At 35.0% G+C, this 20,503-nt stretch overlaps 1 protein-coding gene across 4 annotated transcripts in view; it reads left to right on the top strand.

Moving 5' to 3' along the window:
- Nucleotides 1–20,503, top strand: part of LOC145249693 (plexin-B-like) — a 575,535-nt gene that overhangs the window by 457,872 nt on the left and 97,160 nt on the right. For all 4 annotated transcript variants that reach the window (XM_080111499.1, XM_080111497.1, XM_080111498.1 and 1 more), the window contains exons 11-12: nt 2,955–3,066; nt 15,312–15,431. In XM_080111499.1, the coding sequence (XP_079967625.1) occupies nt 2,955–3,066; nt 15,312–15,431 (232 nt within the window). The remainder of the gene's footprint in view (nt 1–2,954; nt 3,067–15,311; nt 15,432–20,503) is intronic.

Genomic DNA, 20,503 nt, shown 5'->3' with positions numbered 1-20,503 from the left:
CTCTGACCCGGAGTGGTAGTACCTGTTAGCATTCCAACTATGGGTTAAATAGAATCTGACTTAAAAATATATACTCCATTAAAAATCGTTCCTCAAAATAACTAGATTCGGCATTAAATAACCTGAAAAAGCTTGATATGCTGTAAAACAACCAACCAACCAACCAACCAACCATATCCCTTTCAGCTTTCTGGCTCAGTGTATTTGTTCCGTTTCTCCTTTTCTTTGATATTCACCCTGTGGTCTGCTGAACAGCAAAGTCCGCGATTTTTTTTTTTTATTGTAGTAGTAGTGCACGGACTGAGAGACTATGCAAAGGTTCCACTACTGTGCATTTGTTTTCCATGTAAAATAAACGAAAAAAATATATTTGGTTTACAATGTTTTTTTTTTTCTTCCATTATTTCAAAGGAAAGAACTTGCAACTACGAGATGCGTTCCAAAGTAATGCATCTTATTTTTAATCCGCCCGAATAGATCAGAGGGCATTTCAACATTGCACTGTTCTAATGACTGGGCATATGTATTCATGAGATGAAAGTGTCATCTCTGTTTTAGATATTGACGGTGTTAGACTCTGGGCGTGCGTCAAAATCAGCGATGCGTTATTGAATTCTTGGCAAAATTGCATTGAGAACGGTGACGACTATGTAGAAAAAATAAATACTAAAGCACAAAAGCTATCTCGTTTTAATGGCACTATTCCCGTCTTCGTAGCTCTTTAACTTTTGGAGTTAAGAAAATAGGATGCTTTACTTTTGGAGCGGCCTTCGTAATAAGAACGAAAGTGCGAATCGAGTTATCGCCCTTTACATCTTAGATGGGATTTGATAATTGAGGATAATTGAAATTCATTTGTGTTATACCGGCCTTCCTTGAACAGAGGAACTTACACCGGTTAGCACTATAAATAGCGCTAGTAATTCCAACACCGGTGAGAGAGAGATATGACTGCACTTCAACTGCTAGCCCAGCAGATATACGCGCTTTCCTATCTTTGAACATATTTAATACACTTGTTCCTTAACCGAACCTCAACTTGATTGTTCTTATTTTCACTGTTGTTCCACAACACAACGGATTGGCGACGAGGATGAGATCATGGACACAGTGTTTGATACTTTTCAGGTGACTATATCATAGACAGCTCCGGAGAACAGAAGATCAAACAGAAAACAGAAATCAACAGAACTGATTAGGGTGAACCCAAAACAAAAACGTTATTAATCCCAGACGGGATATTTTCAAAGGGGAGGTGTTATACCGGCCTTCCTTGAACAGAGGAATTTACACCGATTGGCACTATAAATAGCGCTAGTAATTCCAACACCAGTGAGAGAGATGCGACTGCACTTTATCTGCTAACCGAGTGCCCAGCACATATACATGCTTTCCTATCTTTGTACATGGCCTTTTGGCCAAGATCAAAGTGTGGTATCTGTTCCGGCAGATACTGCAAGCTATGACTAGCTAGGACTAGCAAAGACCAGATGTGGGGGCAACCCCACATGCCTGACCTTTAACCAGCTCCCATTTCCCACCTCTCGGGAGCTGGTCCCCTTCTCCCCTTCCCCCTCCCTTCACTCCTCACATTAAAAATCGGCCTTGTGCCTAATTTGCTCGGTGGGGGAGCAAATAAATACCATCTGTTCCGGCAGATACTGCACTTAAGATAATTTGTACCAGTCAATGGAGGGGAAACCCTCTATACTGGGACAATTATTATTTTTGGTAACCAGAGTGCCCCCTTTTTGCCTACTTTTAGGGGAGCTGGTTTTTACCTCACATTAAAAACGGCCTTGTGCCTAATTTGCTCAGTGGGGGAGCAAATAAATACCATCTGTTCCGGCAGATACTGCAAGCAAAGACCATATGTGGGGTTGCCCCCACATATAAGACCTTGGTCAATGTAGGGGCAACCCTTCATACCAATTGTCACTATCCAGCTCCCCTACTCCCCGGGGAGTTGGTCCCCAATTTCCCTTCACTCCTCACATTAAAAATCGGCCTTGTGCCTAATTTGCTCAGTGGGGGAGCAAATAAATACCATCTGTTCCGGCAGATACTGAAAGCTATGACTAGCAAAGACCAGATGTGGGGGCAACCCCACATGCCTGACCTTTAACCAGCTCCCATTTCCCACCTCTCGGGAGCTGGTCCCCATTTTCCCTTCCCCCTCCCTTCACTCCTCACATTAAAAATCGGCCTTGTGCCTAATTTGCTCGTTGGGGGAGCAAATAAATTACCTCTGTTCCGGCAGATACTGCAAGCTATGACTAGCTATGACTAGCAAAGACCAGATGTGGGGGCAACCCCACATGCCTGACCTTTAACCAGCTCCCATTTCCCACCTCTCGGGAGCTGGTCCCCTTTTTCCCTTCCCCCTCCCTTCACTCCTTACATTAAAAATTGGCCTTGTGCCTAATTTGCTCGGTGGGGGAGCAAATAAATACCATATGACTAGAAAAGACCAGATGTGGGGGCAACCCCACATGCCTGACCATTAACCAGCTCCCATTTCCCACCTCTCAGGAGCTGGTCCCCTTTTTCCCTTCTCCCTCCCTTCACTCCTCACATTAAAAATCGGCTTTGTGCCTAATTTGCTCGGTGGGGGAGCAAATAAATACCATCTGTTCTTCAGATGCTGCACTTTCATTTCTTGTTCTCTTTCGATGAAGGCGAAGTCCTTCACGACTGAGACAATTTTTTTATTTTTGTACCTTTTCTCCACGTTAAAAAACGACCCTGGTGTCTAACTCTGTCCCGTGGGGAGGCATTGTAAATAGGTACATTATTGTTAATACACTTGTTCCTTAACCGAACCTCGACTTGATTTTCACTGTTGTTCCACGACACAACAATTTTTCATCGCATAACAAATAGATTGTGTTGATTTTTTTATTGTTGTTTTTATTCCAGTATTAATTATTATTTTCCATGTGTTTGTTTGACAGGTGTACAAAATGCGCAAGCAGTGTATTCAACTGTAAGTGGTGTGTTAATGACAACAAATGTGTTTACGAGGACAAGACATGCTCTGGTAACAAGTCCATTTATGCTAAACATGTAAGTTTACCTTTATTAATTATACACGCATACGTATTATGAACCATGAAAGTTGTTCAGAATAATGGTTTTCCTGTGTTTTATAAGGAATATATCTGATGAGTAAGTTACTAAAAATGCAGCAAAGACATAATTTTGTTGAATTGTTTGTTGCAAACGAAACTGTATTATAATAATTTCCTTTTGAAACGCAATAAATTACCAACTGTGGAAACTTGATTTTTGCAACATTGAAAATTATGTTATTCTCTATATGCTCTGAAAACACCAAATACATTCATTGAGTTTGGATTTTCTTATCTTTATATAAAATTATTTAAAAATTTATTAAAAAGATTTTTAATGGAATTTATATATATATATATATATATATATATATATATATATAATCTTTTTAATCTAATATGGTTGGTATATATAAACTGATTTACGTTTCAAATAATAAAATTATATATAGATATATAATTATAATTAAATAATAATTTCTATACCTACAAACACTAGTGTTTCATGTTTACGCAATCATCAGTCTAGGACGATGATTCTTGCAGCTCGAAAGATTTTAACCCAGCTACGAACATCTGACTCCATTTGCTAAGCCTTTACCCTCGGGTCACCAAACAATTGCCAGGAGAATGAAGAGAATTAATAATTAATTAATAAACACCCAATTCGGGTCAGATATTAGACAATCCATAGTGTTCGAACGAAATGAAGTTGTAAACATTGCATAAATGCTAGTTGACTGCCTCTCAGTTTATACTTCTCAGACAGTGCCCATCCTTAACTATTCTTGAAAGGGATTGATAATCATAATTAAATAATCCAACACCGGTGAGAGAGATGCAACTGCACATCAACTGCTTGTGTTCCATGCTTACACAATCATCAGTGTACAATGATAATTCCTGCCGGTTGGGAGATTCTAACTTTGACTCTATTTACTAAGCCTCTATCTCTGGGCCATACAATTATGTTGTCAAATAATATATCTTTAACAAAGCCATCTTGGACTTTATTTGCTTTGGATTTAAAAACGACTATGTTATAGACAGTTGGGAAGCAGCCCTTTGGCATTGTGTTCTGCAGGTGGGCAGTTCTAGGAAAAAACTCTGTTCATGGAATGTTTGCTTATCTGTAGACACAGATAGAGAATAAGGAAAATTGTTGACAATGGTTGTAAATAAACGAGTATTCGGAATGTTTTACGGAAGGGACCATAGATTGAAGTTCAATCAAACACTTGCCATGAAAATAACGATAAAGCAAAGATTAACAATTTCACACATTCAACATGATTCTCTACGGAATGGACTATCCAACCGGCATGATGTGACCAGGCTTTCCCAAAGAATGAAGCATAATCCAGACAATAACAAAAAACAATCCTATTGATTGAATACTGTATTCACTGTTAGCGTCTTTTCAATTAGAGCTATTATTTTTAAGGCACCAAACCTTGCTACTTTTTTTGTTTTCATTATTAGAGAGTTCTTTGTTAAGTGGGCCCGTGTTAATTAAACTTGCATGTCCTTGAGAGCCTTTAAACAATCCATATTATAGAAGTCGTCTGCGATTGTCAATTAACAAGAACCGTACGCAGCTTAAACAACCCCTTTTTCCCCCCATCATTTGCTCTTACATAATGAATCTGGGCTGCTGTTTTCTACCGGCAACTACATTAAAGATACCCCCCCCGTCAGCCACCTTACTGACTGCCATCCTACATTCAAACAAAGAAAGATTCTTTTATACCATGTTTTAAATTCTTAAAGTTTTTTTTTGTTTTTCTTTTTCACTCTTTGCATTTTTATAATCTCCTACGTTAAAGAGTTCTCCTTTAATGCAAGGTTTTCAATTTAAGTTTCCATTGTTATTTTTGAACAGCTAACTTAACCTCCTTAGTTTTAAACTATCGTCTTATTGTGATTCGTAAATAAAGATAAATACTTCAGCTTTGTATTTTCCCCTTTTTCTTTCTTTTTTTTTTTCTTTTTTTTTTTTTTTTTTTCAAAAAGGCAATTGACACACGTTGAAACAAATGAGGCAATTAGGGTTTAGTTTACCCAGGAGGAAATATAAAGGGTGTATATGCTATCTTTGTGCTAAGGAGCCTTTATTAAGGAGCTTATTAACATCCGAAGAATTTTAAATAATGTAATGTTTATCTGCGTGAAGTGTACGTTTAAATGCTTTAAAAGGAATGTGACTTGAAATTCTGACTAAGCTAGTCGGAAAATGGTACACTTAGTATTTGGGGAAAAAAGGGAGCGAATAAATGTAAGATTATCCAAGAGGAGGTATTTAGTTCTCTCCCACTGCAAGAACTTTGACACAAAGGTCGGAAAGTGAGATTGAGAAGTCAGCGCCCCCCCCCCCCCCGAGGACAGGCGCTTTGGTTCGCAAAAAGTGCCCGGGCAGTCCCATCGGCATTCCTCGGTAAATGCGCCTCGGATGATTAGCGATAAACTAACGCCTTCTCAAAGAGAGAAGGCAAGGCCTGGGAGGGTGGACCTCCTAGAACTGCACAGGAACAGCATTACATTGTAACCAATAGGGATCAAGTCATTACAGGAATGGTCTAATCTCTCTCTCTCTCTCTCTCTCTCTCTCTCTCTCTCTCTCTCTCTCTCTCTCTCTCTCTCTCTCTCTCTCTCTCTCTCGATCATTCTTTTTCCATTTTTCCCTTTTATCTCTCTCCCTCTCCGCCTATCGTCCCAGTCTATTTCCATTTTATATTCCCTTTTCTCTTCTTTTATAAAGTCTATCTCCAGTTAATAATTCTTCTTTTCTCTCTATCTGTCCCTCTTTCCGCCCGCTCGCTCTCCCTCTCTCCTTCTCTCTTCATCTATTTCCTCCCTTCTCTTTTCCTATCCCTTTTTCCCACTCTCTTACTCTCTCAATCTCTTTCTCTCGTCCTTCCTATCTCTTTTCCTTTTTTCTTCTCTTTCTCTCTTTCTTTCTTTTTCCTCTCTCTCTCTCTCTATCTCTCTCTCTCTCTCTCATTGTCTTCCTCTTTCTTTTTTTATAAAATCTCAATTTGATACTTGAAGGACATGAAAGAGAAAAAAAAAACAATTATTTTTGGAGGCTTATCAAACGCCAACACAAAGAACAAAGAACGGGGGAAAAACCAGACATAATTTCATTAGAGATTCATTAATGCACAGAGATAAACAATTTAGACCCAAATAAAAAAAATAATTAAAAAAAAAAAAGGAAAACAAAATTGGTACGGAATTAACAGTAGCTACTAAGAAGAAAAACTAAAAACTAAAACTCCCTAATCAATGGTTGGCTTCTCTCTTTTTACACTATTTATTTGTTAGCAAATGTAACCCTGTTAGAGCCATATTACTATATGTAAAATGGCTGCCAGCTTGTTCTTTTACTGTGGCCGAGCTAGTAAGCAAAGAGCACAATTGTTGCTCTCCAGACTCTAGCATGTGTCACTGTATGAGTAACCTCTATATGGCGTGTTCAGCACCTTGTAGACGTTTTAAATATGCTATTTGCGTGTTTTAATATTATAGTTCAACATGCATCTGATAAAGAGACTTTTTTCTCGAAATATCACGTTATATGGACTCAGCGATCAAATTATACTGAAAGCAAATAAGATGTATAAGAGAAAAATAAGAAAGAAAATCATGTGGAGTAGGCACATGATTAAAAGAATTCCATACACACATATTCTACACACAAAACCTCTTTGATATATACACACATGCACACAACAGATATTAATAGTAAACGTACGACATAACTACTCTTGTAGTTTTTAGCATTTGCATATTTTAATATCAGAGTTGAACATACATCTGATGAAGGCATTTTTCTCGAAATATTATGTTATATGGACTCCAACATCAACTAACTCTAAAATAAATAATAGAAAAATAAGGAATAAAAAATTAATTAAAAAATAGTAAAACTTATTTTCGTGTTTATTTCGTCTTGCTTCTATCCGACACACTCACGCATGTAATTGCCTTCTATAAATTATATATATTTTCTATAAAACAAATTTCATATAAAAATCTTTAATACTAGCGGGGGTGCCAGGCGTTGCCCGGGTATGTATAGGTGGTGTAGTAAGGAACCCCGGCGGGGTGTTAGAAAAGTAGGCAGTTTGGGTGTAGAGAGATGTTAATTGTATTTTTAAATGCTAGTAGGCAGGCGGGCAAGCTCGAACCCATAATGCGAAGGCGGAAAAAAACTTAACGTCTTATCTGATGGCTCTCATGCGCAACCAAAAGTGGCGAGCATTGAATTTAAGCATAGTCAATTGAAAGGAGACGATGGCTTGCTAAAATGTCGGCGAAAAAAGCGACCCCTCCTTGTATAAAACGGCCGAGTTGAGGGTTAAGGAATTAATGTTTTTGACCAATTTTTTTATATTTATCGTTCAAGACATCTTGCTTCAAAACGATACCAATCTCGTGAGGATCCGTCGTGTGTGGCGAAAGATTTACGAGACATACAAACACACACACACACATTTTGCCTTCTATATATTAGACTAGCCTTGGTGCCAGGCGTTGCACAGATGTTTGGAAGTGTGTGTGATAAAAAAAAGAAAAAAGTTTTAGTAGGCAGGCAGGCTCGCACCCGTACTGCGAAGGAGGAAAAGAATGTGAAAAAAAAAACGTGATGTCTTTGCCGTTGCGGCTATCGTCAAACTAGAAAGAGGTGAAGGTTGAAATCAAGGCTAGACAATCGAAAAGAGGGGATGACTTTCGAAAATATCGACGAAAAAAACGACCCCTCCCTGTAGGAAAGTGCCCAGTTGAGGGTGAAGAATTAATGTGTTTAGCCAATTTATCGATATTTGTCGTCCGAAGGGTCGAGCTATCAAACGATACCAATCTCGTGAAAATCCGTCGCCTCTGTACATACATACATACATACATACATACATACATTTAGACAGACATGTGAGATTTATTATATTAGATAACATCATTTGTTACGATTCTGTGAACCCACCATTCCTATTTGCCACCTCGAAAACCTATGCCATGAAAATGTAACAAAATTTCGTTTCCTACCTTCATTTTTGAAGAGCGCACTAAAAGAAAATAGAAATGTTTACATACTGGGGTTTCTCAAAAGAAAACGCGGTTTCCATGGAAACGGGAGACCCAAAATGGAAATCATTCATCAAAGAGAGCTGTCAAAAAGTTTTAGTGAAATTGATTCTGATGAGGACAGCAGCCATTGGTGATACGTCTCGGCATCTGTAAGAGCCGTGCCTTCTGACTTGTCCCCCAATCAAGCCCAGACCCACTAACCTACTGTCAGCTGCCTTTTTCCGGGGTGTCGACAGGTTGAAGCCATATTAAGTAAAAGTCAAAGACTGTCTGGCGGCAACGGCAACGCCATGATGAAGTCTTTTATTCTTTCCTCGTATTTTTTCGTTGTTGTGCTTATTCCGACAATCATAACGTAACTCAGTTTGACAGGTTCGCTGGTCAAAATAGGTTTCAAGAATGGCGCTTTCCGTTAAAAGTGCCAAAAACTCTTGTGCTTATTCTTTGAAATGTAAACACATTATTAATGTCCAGTCTGGTCCGACAGAATTGAAGTGTCTGAGTATCGAATAATGGGCATATATGTTAATTTAACGAGGTTTTGTCTGGATGTGTTTCAGTTGTTCGATACTTCTGCTTAGCAGTAAAATTTCTGTTAGCACCAGTGCTAGCATTTTTTACTTATTTAAAATTAATGTAAATAGATACACCCAAAACCAGCGTTGTGGAGTCGGAGTCAAATGTTTTGGAAGAAGACTGAGTCGAAGTAAGATTTTGTAATCTTCAAAGAATCAACAAACAGTTTGAATATTAGAAAACTTTAAAATAAGTAATCGGGGTTGGAGTCAGAGATTTTGGAATTCTAGAAGTCACAATTCGGGGTGTTCTAGAAGTCACATTTTGGAGGAGGTGGTGGATTCTACAAGTAATATCTTTTTTTTTTGGAATTGTAGAAGTGACAAATTTTTGGAATTGTAGAAGTGACAATTTTTTCGGAATTCTGGTTGGGAAATGTTTTTGGTATTCTAAAAGTTACATTTGGGGGGGGGGGGGATTCTACAAGTAATATTTTCTTTTGGAATTGTAGAAGTGACAATTTTGGGGAACTGTAGAAGTGACAACTTTTTGGAATTATAGAAGTGACAAATTTTTGGAATTCTAGAAGTCACAATTTATGCGTTTCTAAAATTCACTTTTTTTTTTGGAATTCTACAAATAATATTTTTTTTTTTTTGGAATTGTAGAAGTGACAAATTTTTGGAATTGTAGAAGTGATAATTTGGGTGGAGTGGGGAGAGTTCTAGAAACAATAATTTTTTTTTTTTAATTCTAGAAGCGACAATTTTTTCGGAATTCACAATTTTTTTAGTATTCTTTTTTGTTGTTGTTGTTGTTGTTTTGAATTCGCAATTTTTGCAATTCTAGAAGACAAAATCAAAGACTTCAAAGTTCTTGGAATCGCAATTTTTGAAATCCTATGATTCTGAGACAGCGTTGTAACTCTGCTAAAATCATTAAGTCTACATTATTTCTTTGTTAATTTAATAATCTATATTAAAATAATCATATTTACTGAAAAATATATTATAATTATATTAAAAACTAGAAATACCTGCTCCGTGTTTTCTGGGATGCAGTGAGATCGTTTTCGTTTTTAAATTTCATTTGTTTGCACCTTTTAAAACTTTCAAAGTAGACAAATATTTTAATATATTTCAATTATGAAATGAGTTATTCTCTTTGCTGATTATTTAAAAATGTTGCGTATCAACATACTCTAGATAAGACTGGGTGAAATATATTGTTATATTTCTGGTAACGTGAAATAATAAGTGAAAATTTAGCTAGTCAAAATCGAAGATCTATGAGCTTAGATGTTATTTAGGCGTGACACTTAAAATCGTACATGCTCGACGGTGCCCGGGATACAATGAAATCATTTTAGTTAATTTTTATTGTTTTTGACAATTTTTAAACTTATACACTAAAAGAAATAGTAAGAGAGAAAACGCTTCTATATTCTTCAATAAGAATTATTCCCCTTGATTATTTCGGGGTTTTTTTTCTCATAATGAAAAATATTTCCATATTACCAGTTGTCTGAGAGCGAAGTACAATAATAAGACAAATTACATGGTACAATAATGACAAATGGAAACTGGCTAGTTAGAATCAAATTTTGACATCTCAGCTTAGATGCTATTTAGGTTAAACTTTTAAAATATCATCAGATAATTTAATATGTTGGATTGAGTTGCTTGAGTGAAAGCGTTTTTTTTTCCACCATTTGTTCTCATCTCTTCCACCTCTTCATCCTCTTCATCCTCCTGTTAATAATAATACTAATAACAAGGTGTCGTTATCGTGTGAAAATCTTTGTCATAATTGAATTAAAGACTCTGATATCTTTATATACATCACTTTTAAAAATGAGTTATTCCCCTTGTTGGTTTATATTTTTTAAGTTATTATTTTAAAATGTTGCATACAAACAGTAGTCTATACCAGGATAAGTCATTTTTAAACATCATCATCATCATCATCATAGCGTATGAATCCAAAGATTCTATTGTTGGCATTGGTTTCCCGATATCTTACTAGTTAGAATTATTTCGAGAAAGACATCAAGGTTTATGGGAAGGATCACTTGAAGCTTGCCAACATCCTAAGTGAAAGTGATTTTTGTGGAACGAACTGAATTCGAACTTGAGGCGCACGTGTTGCCAGTCCACTGAACCACCGTTACCTTCCACTTTTATAATAAATTATAGTGAAGTATGTTGTTATACTGCCAAAAACATGAAACGGTATGAGCTGAAAATTTAGCTAGTCAGAATCAAAGATTACTATGTCAGCTTAAATACTATTTGGGTTCAACTATTAAAACTTCACAAGGTATCTTAATATGTTATGAGATGTCCGTGATTATTACCGAAAGTGTATATTTTTATTTTTTTGGTTTTCATTTGCTCCCCGACCTCATCTTCCTCATCCTCTTCTCCCTCCTAATAACAAGATGGCGTTAGTGTATGACAATCTTAGTCTTATTTGATTAAATAAAAGATTCCTAGACACACCAAAGCGACTGCTTCCAAACCGCACAATGAAACACGCAGGCGTAATATATATGAATCATAAAACAACGTTTGAGATTGAGATAATTTACAAAAGATGAATAAAAATAAAAACAATGCATCAGAAATAAATATGAAAGAAAGACATTTTATTCTTTGCGTGTATTAGAGATATGTCCTTCGCGTTGTATATTGTTCCATCAACGGCCACTGATTCCAGGGTGACTTCGTCCATTTACTGTCTTATAAAACGGCTAGAATTACTAACATATATAAAATATGATTCACATCTAACAAAACAAACCGTGTTTCACGTACAGAATCTGAATTGAGGAAGAAGCAGTTTTCATTAATAATTGTTTGATCATATATGCAAGATCGGAATTTATTTCAGAGGTGCATTATGAAATTAGGTGACCGCTTTTCAAAAATAGAAGAATAGAAAGTGGACTTTGGGTTTACTTCCAATGCTCTTGTCATTCTTGCTTCCCTTATTTTGTTTTTTTGGTTCTTACATTCCATAAGTAATGTTTCTGACAAATGAGAAAATTGCATTTTTTTTTTACATAAGCATCACCACTTATCAAGGCCAAGAGGCGACTCTAGGATAAGGGTTAAAGAGTGTACGGTAGAAATTGGACAATATAGTAATCGGTAGTAATGGAAATTCAGTAAATGTGTTAACTTATATGGAACGGCTCGTCAAAAACTTGTTTACGTTAGACTTGAAGACAGCCATATTGTAGTCAGCTGGAAAGCAGGCAAACGGAAGAGAGTTCCATAGGCGTGCAGTTCTAGGAAAGAAGCTTTGTTCATGGAATCTACGTTTAGGTTTAGGCACAGATAAAGAGTGGAGGAAATTATTGATAATGTTTTCTGCTAGACGCGTGTTTCTTGTGAAAGTTTGGCGAAGAGGAACCATAGATTGGAGCTCAGTCGAGCACTTGCCATGAAAATAACGATAAAGCAGAGGCAAACTCGCAACATCTCTTCTGTGAGAAAGAGGTTGCAAGGAAGAGAAAAGGGCATCCTCTACGAGGCTACAAAGTCTATTTTGAACTCTATCAAGGCAGGATAAGTTCTTTCTAGCAGCTCCTGCCCAGATGTGGCAACAGTACTCCATCCTTGGACGTACCTGGCTCTTATATATTGCATTTTTTAGTAGTAATCTATCAATTATATCATTGGCTAGTGGTATTGACTTTAGCTCATTACATCAAGTGGCCTCATGCATTGTCTGGAGCGATTTCCATAAAAAGACATATGTACTAGTTGAAATATACGCCTACGCCAGATATCTCAACTTTTCTTGAATTGTGTAGCTTAGATTTGAAGTTAAGGACATCGCTTGAATATTTTTCATTCGTTTTATTGCCAAACAAAACGAAAATTATTCAGTTTTATGATAATAATCGATATCGGCTAAATGACTTCATGTTTTATCTAGAGTGATTTCTATAAAAACAATTTTTTAAGTGACTCTAACTTCTACATTTCATAGCAGTGTTATGAATAAGGATGTGACAACAGCATTCTTTTGACCCTCTAGTGTATATCTGACACAGTTAGACTCAGCTTATCAACCTAGAACCACATCAGTCTATATAAAAATATATAAGATATTAACGGATATACACTCAAGAGTCAAAGCAACGAAAGGAATGTTCTGTTGTCACAGGCCTAGTTATGAAGCAGGCGCCATGATCCTTTTTGATCTTTAAATGTTTCCGTGGGTACTAATTTAATTTATTTGTCTCCCCACGACAGCAGAGTTAAACAAATGGTCAGTTTTTAATTTGGGGAAAACCCATCTCCTCAGAAAAGGAGCCCTGAATTGGGACAAAAAATTAGAATTTCTCCAGTATTGAATCAGTTTTAAAAGTGTAGTATCTAAATATATCAACTTGTTTCCCCAAGGTCGGGTTTTAATGGGGAGAAAATCTAACTCCCAAAAAAGGGGCACCGTGGATTTGGACAAAAATTCAAATTGTCTTGGTATTGAAGCAGTTTTAAAAGTGTAGTATCAGAATAATGGGAAGAAAGCTAAGCGTTTCAAGACAGTGCACTATAATAACAGATACTACACTTTCCTTTAAGTCAAAAGGCTTTATATACCTTATTTGGGATTTCTGTTGTGGACGTCCCCCTTCAGCTGTTGCATTTCAACCTTTTGTCATATGTACACAATCTGAAGGTCTTCCTCAAAAAGTTAGATTTGTATTCTAACTCGTGGGTTTACCACTAATTCAAGACAGATGTTCCTGGCGTGGCGCAACTCACAAAGAGGCTACAATTGCTGTATTTGCATGCAATGAAGAACACAGGAGGAAACGTGACATTAGAAAAGACAGAGAAGTCAGCACTTCTATAGAAAAATTCCCACGTGTGTTCAACATGCGGGAAATACTTCAGAGCTTGAATCGGTCTAACAAGCCAACCTCGAACCCACGGAACAATTGCATGATCACAGTCATCTTCGCTCGCAATGGACGAACATCATCATCATATTCTTTTCATTGTTTTGACGCTCGAGTATATATCCGACACAGTTATACTTAATTATATATATATATAGTAAGTTATGAATATATATATTCAATTAAGCTACACAGAATATTCCATGTTTCATTCTCCTGAAAATTCATCAATCGTATTCTCACGAGAACGAAATGCAGAATATTCTGTGTAGCTTAACTGCCATATATATTTTCATAACTTACTACCTAGCTCTTACTATGTACTGAGCACTGTTGAACTAATACTGATAAACTTGCACATAAAATTATATTTTCGTATATTTATACATTCACTAGATACCCCCAAACGAACTCTGTTCTTCTCTATCACACGCTCTCTCATGATAGCATGTACGTTTCTAATATATTCCAAAATCTATTGTTTTTAACCTTGGGATTATCAAGTTGAAATCTCACCAGTTTTCATTTCCCATTATTCTCAACTAAATATTTTATATGCTAGTGGGTTTATTTGTCCGATATCTTACATTTTAAACAGACGTTTGTTTGGTAAGTCACCGTGGCAACAAGGGTTTTTGATTGGATGATGTAAATAGACTCCGGCTGACATCTATGTTTTGTTATTCTCAACTATTTTATATACTACGCCTAATATCTAACACAGCCAACTCTCTATATAATAGTTGTTTAGGAATCTGATCTTGAGTTGGAAGCCATGTTTAGTTTCACAACGGTTTCTATGCAAGTCCTGGAGGTGACTGGTTCTCAGTAGACAGTTGGTTTGTACAGGTTCCTTATTTTATAATTTTGTAGCTACAGAGCAAAAGATTCTTCCCGTGTTGACACGAAGAAAACATATGAAAGGTTGCTAAAAAAAGGGGTTTAATTTTTATGGAGTAATTCTGGTTTCTGATTGGTTAGTAGCAGAACGTGATTTAATTTGATTCGTCAGTTTTTAGCAGCAGCGTTTATAAATAGAATCTCCCAACATCTGATAATCAATCTTTCTTACTAGATGCCCGCTGCACCCAAGGTGATATCTCTTGCACTTGTCACAAGTAAGTTTTATGTATTCTAGCTAGTAGTTCAATTATATATGGCATAATCACGTTGACACACCGTTTTCCATTAGATTGACAAAGTTAAGCGAGAAGGAACCTGATCAGTACTAAAATGCGTGACCATTTCGGAATACCTGTTGCTATATGTATTTATTACTAGATCTATGACAACAGCATATTCTTTTCCTTGTTTTGATTCTTAGGTATATACCTTTTTTTATTCTTAGGTATATATCTTATATGTTTTTATGTAGAGTGGTTTGGTTCTTGGTTGATTAACTGTGTCTAACTGTGTCGGATATATACTCCAGAGTCAAAACGATGAAAAGAATATGCTGGTGTCATAGCCCTATTTATCACTTATCTTGGCATGGTTTCCAGTCATCCTAGATTTCTCCTTGCCAGTGGAATAAAACAGTGCAAACTCAGGACAGGTGGGAGTAGGAATTATGCCACCCTTACAGAGGGTATCCATTGTTTCTAAAGACTGAACGTAATTCAATGAACTAAGGTAAAATTCCAAACAGTAAGTATTTTAATGCTGTTATCATCATCATTTTTTTTCTTATATAATTGATGTTCCTTTTCCTTTGTTAACAGAGTGACCAGTCCCCAAAGACAGCTCAAAAGTGTCCGAGAGTCCAACAGTTTTCAAAGCTACTGATGCATGAAGGAATTGCCAAAGATTTCAGCTTCAGAGGATTTTTCCTTCCACAAGAAGTAAGTAAAAACTATACCAATAAATACCAATGATTTTTTATGTGGAAAAAATTCCAGCTCACACTTTTACACAAAAATTGTTTGAATCCTGTTTTTACGTGCCTTATATATATTTATATATATATATATATATATATATATATATATATATATATATATATATATAGAGAGAGAGAGAGAGAGAGAGAGAGAGAGAGAAATAAAAATTACTATAAGTTTACCAAGGTAATCAAAATGGTAAACTTAAAATATATTATAAATATTAAAGAATTAATATTTACAAGTAAAGTAATATCAACCAGATGTAAAAGCTCAATAAAACCGAAAAGGAAATAGAGCTTATAATATGAACAAATGATTAATAAAACATGTTAAAAAACATCTTGAAAAAGAGTTTATCATTTTTTCTTTTACTTCCTATTCCCCTTACGTCACCTGTTTTTTTATCCAAGTAAGATCTGCGACTTACTTGTCGTTTCATTAAATACTTTTACATGCAAAATCCGATCCCGCATTTTGCTAATTCCTGCTCTCTGATGAGAAGGAGAATATTTCTTCGAAACTCCGCAGATTAAGGATTATCCGCTTATCTTGTGTTTCCTTTTTAAAATTAAATATGTTTTTAACTCTTTTTCAAGTTGTTTTTTAACATGTTTTATTAATCATTTGTTCATATATATATATATATATATATATATATATATATATATGATTTTCAGAATGTGAGAGATTGTATATAATAAATTCCACAGCCAAACAACGTCGCAGCCCACAAGAGCCATGACAATCAACGAACCGGAAGTCCAAGACTCGAGTTTCGCCCTCATTTGGGCTATCAGTTAGACACATCCGAACTCAGGATTCGAAACCCGAGCCTCTTGCATGCGAGGCAAACACTCTACCAACTGAGCAAACGCCCCGCACACAAGAATTTCTATTAACCAACACAGATCAAGCAAACCGCGCCGAAATCCGACTATGAAATGAACCTAATGAGGGCGAAACTCGAGTCTTGGACTTCCGGTTCGTTGATTGTCATGGCTCTTGTGGGTTGCGACGTTGTTTGGCTGTGGAATTTATTATATATATATATATATATATATATATATATATATATATATATATATATATATATATATATGGGTTGGGATAATTAATCGGAATTGGGAAAATCAGAACTTTTGGAGGTATCAGAATCGGAAAAATTTGTGCCGATTTTCCAATGCCAAAATTATATATATATATATATATATATATATATATATATATATATATAGTAATGGTTTCAAAAGTTTTTAGAAATTACTGGAATTTAAACCAAGACATTCAGCGCTCAAACCATACTCATTATTTAGCACTTCAGCCTTCGTCGATACTGTCTGAGCTATGACGAAAAAAGACAAAAATTAAGCGATTTCAAGCTAAAAATGTATCATGTATCATGCTCAGAAGATATTCAATTTAATCCTGCCAAGGTCAACGGTTTATTTTCAATTTTGACTACTTAGCAGCTATGTTTACAGGTTAAAAACAAAATCGAAAGTATTCTACAGGTCCAAATACCCTATATATCAAACTTCAACTCTATGGAACAAATATTCAGGGAGGAGTTTTGGTAGAGACTTTTAGCACGCACACACACACACACACACACACACACACCGACAAGGTCACTTTAAACCTTATACTTCACTAACATCTGAAAACATGCCAAGCAATACCATCACCATGACATATATATATATATATATATATATATATATATATATATATATATATATATATATATATATATGAGAAGCTTGAAACGCGATTGAAATTGCAGCTAAAACTGTGACCATTTATGGTAGACGAAGATTTTCCCCTTTATTTTCTTCATTTTATCTTTCAAATTCAGTTTAAGTGACTTTTTTTTTTAATTTCCTACAACATTAGAACCCACTTTTGTTTCCCTTCTTTTTTACGAAGATTAAACAAAATGTATCCTTGCAACCTTGACTAGGATTGAAATGTAAATCATTTTCCCGCCTTCTTCCGCTACTTTGGCGTCCATATTGGATTTATAATTGGACTTTCAACAGAGCTTTAAGTCGTATTTATTTTTTTAATTTTTGGATTTCATTTTGCTATAAAATTATTAACAGATTTTTTATGCTGTTGCTAGTATAAGCTTAAAAGAATGCTATATAGGTTACGGAAGCAATTTGGAGTAAATAATACATAATAGCCTGAAAACTTAATATCTTCGATATTATTTGGATTATTCGGACTACTGTTCTCATTTTTCTTATTTTATTTACCTTCTTTCCAAAAGGTTAGAGTCAAGGTCAAGTTTCTTGAAAATGTGTCTATGAAACAAACAGAATTCGAACTTATCACACCTAAGTTTTAGGGCTGTGCAAGCTTTTCCAGGATCGGCAGTCTCTGTTGCAGATGCCAAAGATGTGCATGATGTCTGGTTGCGAGAGTTCTGTTGCAGCCCTATGCCATCTGTGCACCTTCCTCACACTCCACTGTTGGTTTCTCTGCTTGTATATTTTATCTTATATATATTTATGCTGCATCTTTTTTTCTCTTAGGCATATTTCATTAAATGAAATATAAATTGTTTAAAAACAGTTAGATTAATCTATCCTAAGGATTGGAAAGTACTCGAACTTACAACAAATATGGCGCTTATATCTTCTAATTCCTGAGAAGTGAAAACTTATTCAGAAAGTAAAAAGGATCAAAACCAGAATTAATAGACAAAAACATCTATTTTATTTAATGAAATATATATATATATGTATATATATATGTATATATATATATGTATATATATATATGTATATATATATGTATATACATATATATATATAAATAATTAAATAATATATATATGTATTTATATATATATATTATTTAATGAAATATATATAGTCTTTGAAGTTTTCAACCTTCAAAACTACACAAAAAAATATTTTTTATCATTCGTTAGAAAACCATCTAGTCAGTAAGTTATTTAATCACCTGCAATCACTGCATCAACTTGCTCTCGAATTTACTATAGTACCAATAATGTATTTTTCAAGGGATCATCAGTTGTTTACCATGAAACACTGTTTCGGGGATTTACATATATATATATTTCATTTTCTACAAGGAAGTTACCAATTATCAAGGCTCGAAAGCCATTCAAGGATAAAGGTTAATCAATGTATGGTAGTCATCGGTACTACAGCGTAGTAATCGTTTGCAGTGGGAATTTGGTATGATTTGATTATTTAGGAGGAAGGCTCAGCAAGAACTTGTCCAAATTGGACTTGAAGACGACCATATTGTAGTCATCTGGAAAACAAGCCAGCAGAATGAAATAAAAATGGTTGCAGGACCAAATGTAACTGATTATTGACATATTACGTTAACACACGCATCTCTATAATATAAAGCTGAACGTCTGTGTGTGTGTGTGTGTGTGTGTGTGTGTGTGTGTGTGTGGTCACGAATAGGCTCCTATATGGTTGACTATTTTAAAAAATTGATTACATATAATGATAGAAGATGTATCGAGAATCAGGAATGGATATGTTTGATCTGGCAGACGGTGGTTCATAAAGATTGTGGGGTCTCCGTTCGCGCCTGGCCCCCAAAGTATGGAAATTTGATAAGTATGTTTCAACTTAAATAGGGATGGTATAATAAAATTGTGGGATCTGTGTTCGCGCCTGTATTCCATGAAAATATGGCACAAACTTTAACAAAGACTTTTCATATCTATTTTCGTAAGTATACTTTGATAATTATGTTTCAGTTTGAAGAAATATGGTATAATAAAATTATTGGGTGTTCGTTCGCGCCTGACCTCCATAGAATGGAAATATGTCACAAAGTTTAACAAGGTTTTTTAAAAGGGGTGAGGGTACACAATAACACCTTAACTTTAATCTTAATTCACGTTAGCTTTTATTTATTTTTTTAGTTGAATCATATTGTGTCGAATAAATTCAGCTCATAAATTAACGTTCTTATTAAAGTGAAAGCCAAAAAAAAAAAGTTGGAACTTTAAACAATTCTCGACACAAATTTTGCATAACTCTGTTTTTTCCTTCTCCACTTGCACTCTTTCGAAAATAGATAAATGATAAAAAATAAGAACGTTACTTGTTACCATGTCAAAAGAAGGAAAAAATCTTGCTCACGTGATTACATGTTTTTTTAAAAACATTTGCATAACCTTTTTATTTTTATTTATATATCTGTTTAAGCTTTTTTGTCAGTGTACTAGAAGGAATTCAGTTGATTACAACCCTTTCTGCGTGCTCTTTACATTACAATAGTACAACTCTGAATCCGACGGCGCAATACTACACTGTGCAATACTGTAAAACTGAAACGAAGCTGTTCTGTTTGAAAAGGGTGCCATTTTCTTCTTATTCATATTTATATCGATTCTAAAGTAATTACGTGTTTACTTTTTTAATATCCCATTTTGCTGTTTCGGATAATTTTACTTAAGTAAGTAAAGCTTCATTATTTTTCAAAACTATTTTTGTTTCTTTGTTTTTCGATATTTCGTAAGAGTGTTTAACAGAAAAGCCAACAAACGACTATTATATATATAACATTATAAATATAGAAATAAATGTTACCATAGTCAATAAAAGTTCAGTTCATGTTTTTGTTTTGTTTTGAAATAGTTTTTAATGCTCTTTACTTGAAATAATTTCAGCGAAATTAAAACGAAATTTGAGGCGATAACTACTTAAATTAATTTTTATATAAACTACATATGCCATATCGAATATTCCTCAAGCACAAAATAACGGAAAACATTAAAATATGTTTATAAATATTCCTTATGTTGACGGAACTCTCTTAAATTGTTAACACAGAATGCTCAGTTTCCCCTCCTTCAAATTGAAAACGGGGCTCTCCATTTCAAAGTTGCTGCAATTTTGATTTTTTTAAACCGGTTCATGAATTTAAAAAAAAAAAAATTTGCAAACTACTTAAAAATACAAACTAATGAACTTTTCTACCATAAAAGTAACTTTTATTGACTATGGTAACATTTATTTCTTGTATATTTA

Source organism: Euprymna scolopes, chromosome 28 (assembly GCF_053919585.1).
Source record: "Euprymna scolopes isolate OS-2025 chromosome 28, ASM5391958v1, whole genome shotgun sequence".
Taxonomy (NCBI): Eukaryota; Metazoa; Mollusca; class Cephalopoda; order Sepiida; family Sepiolidae; genus Euprymna; species Euprymna scolopes.
Note: the sequence above shows the minus strand (reverse complement) of the source record. Positions and strands in the feature narration are given on the sequence as shown.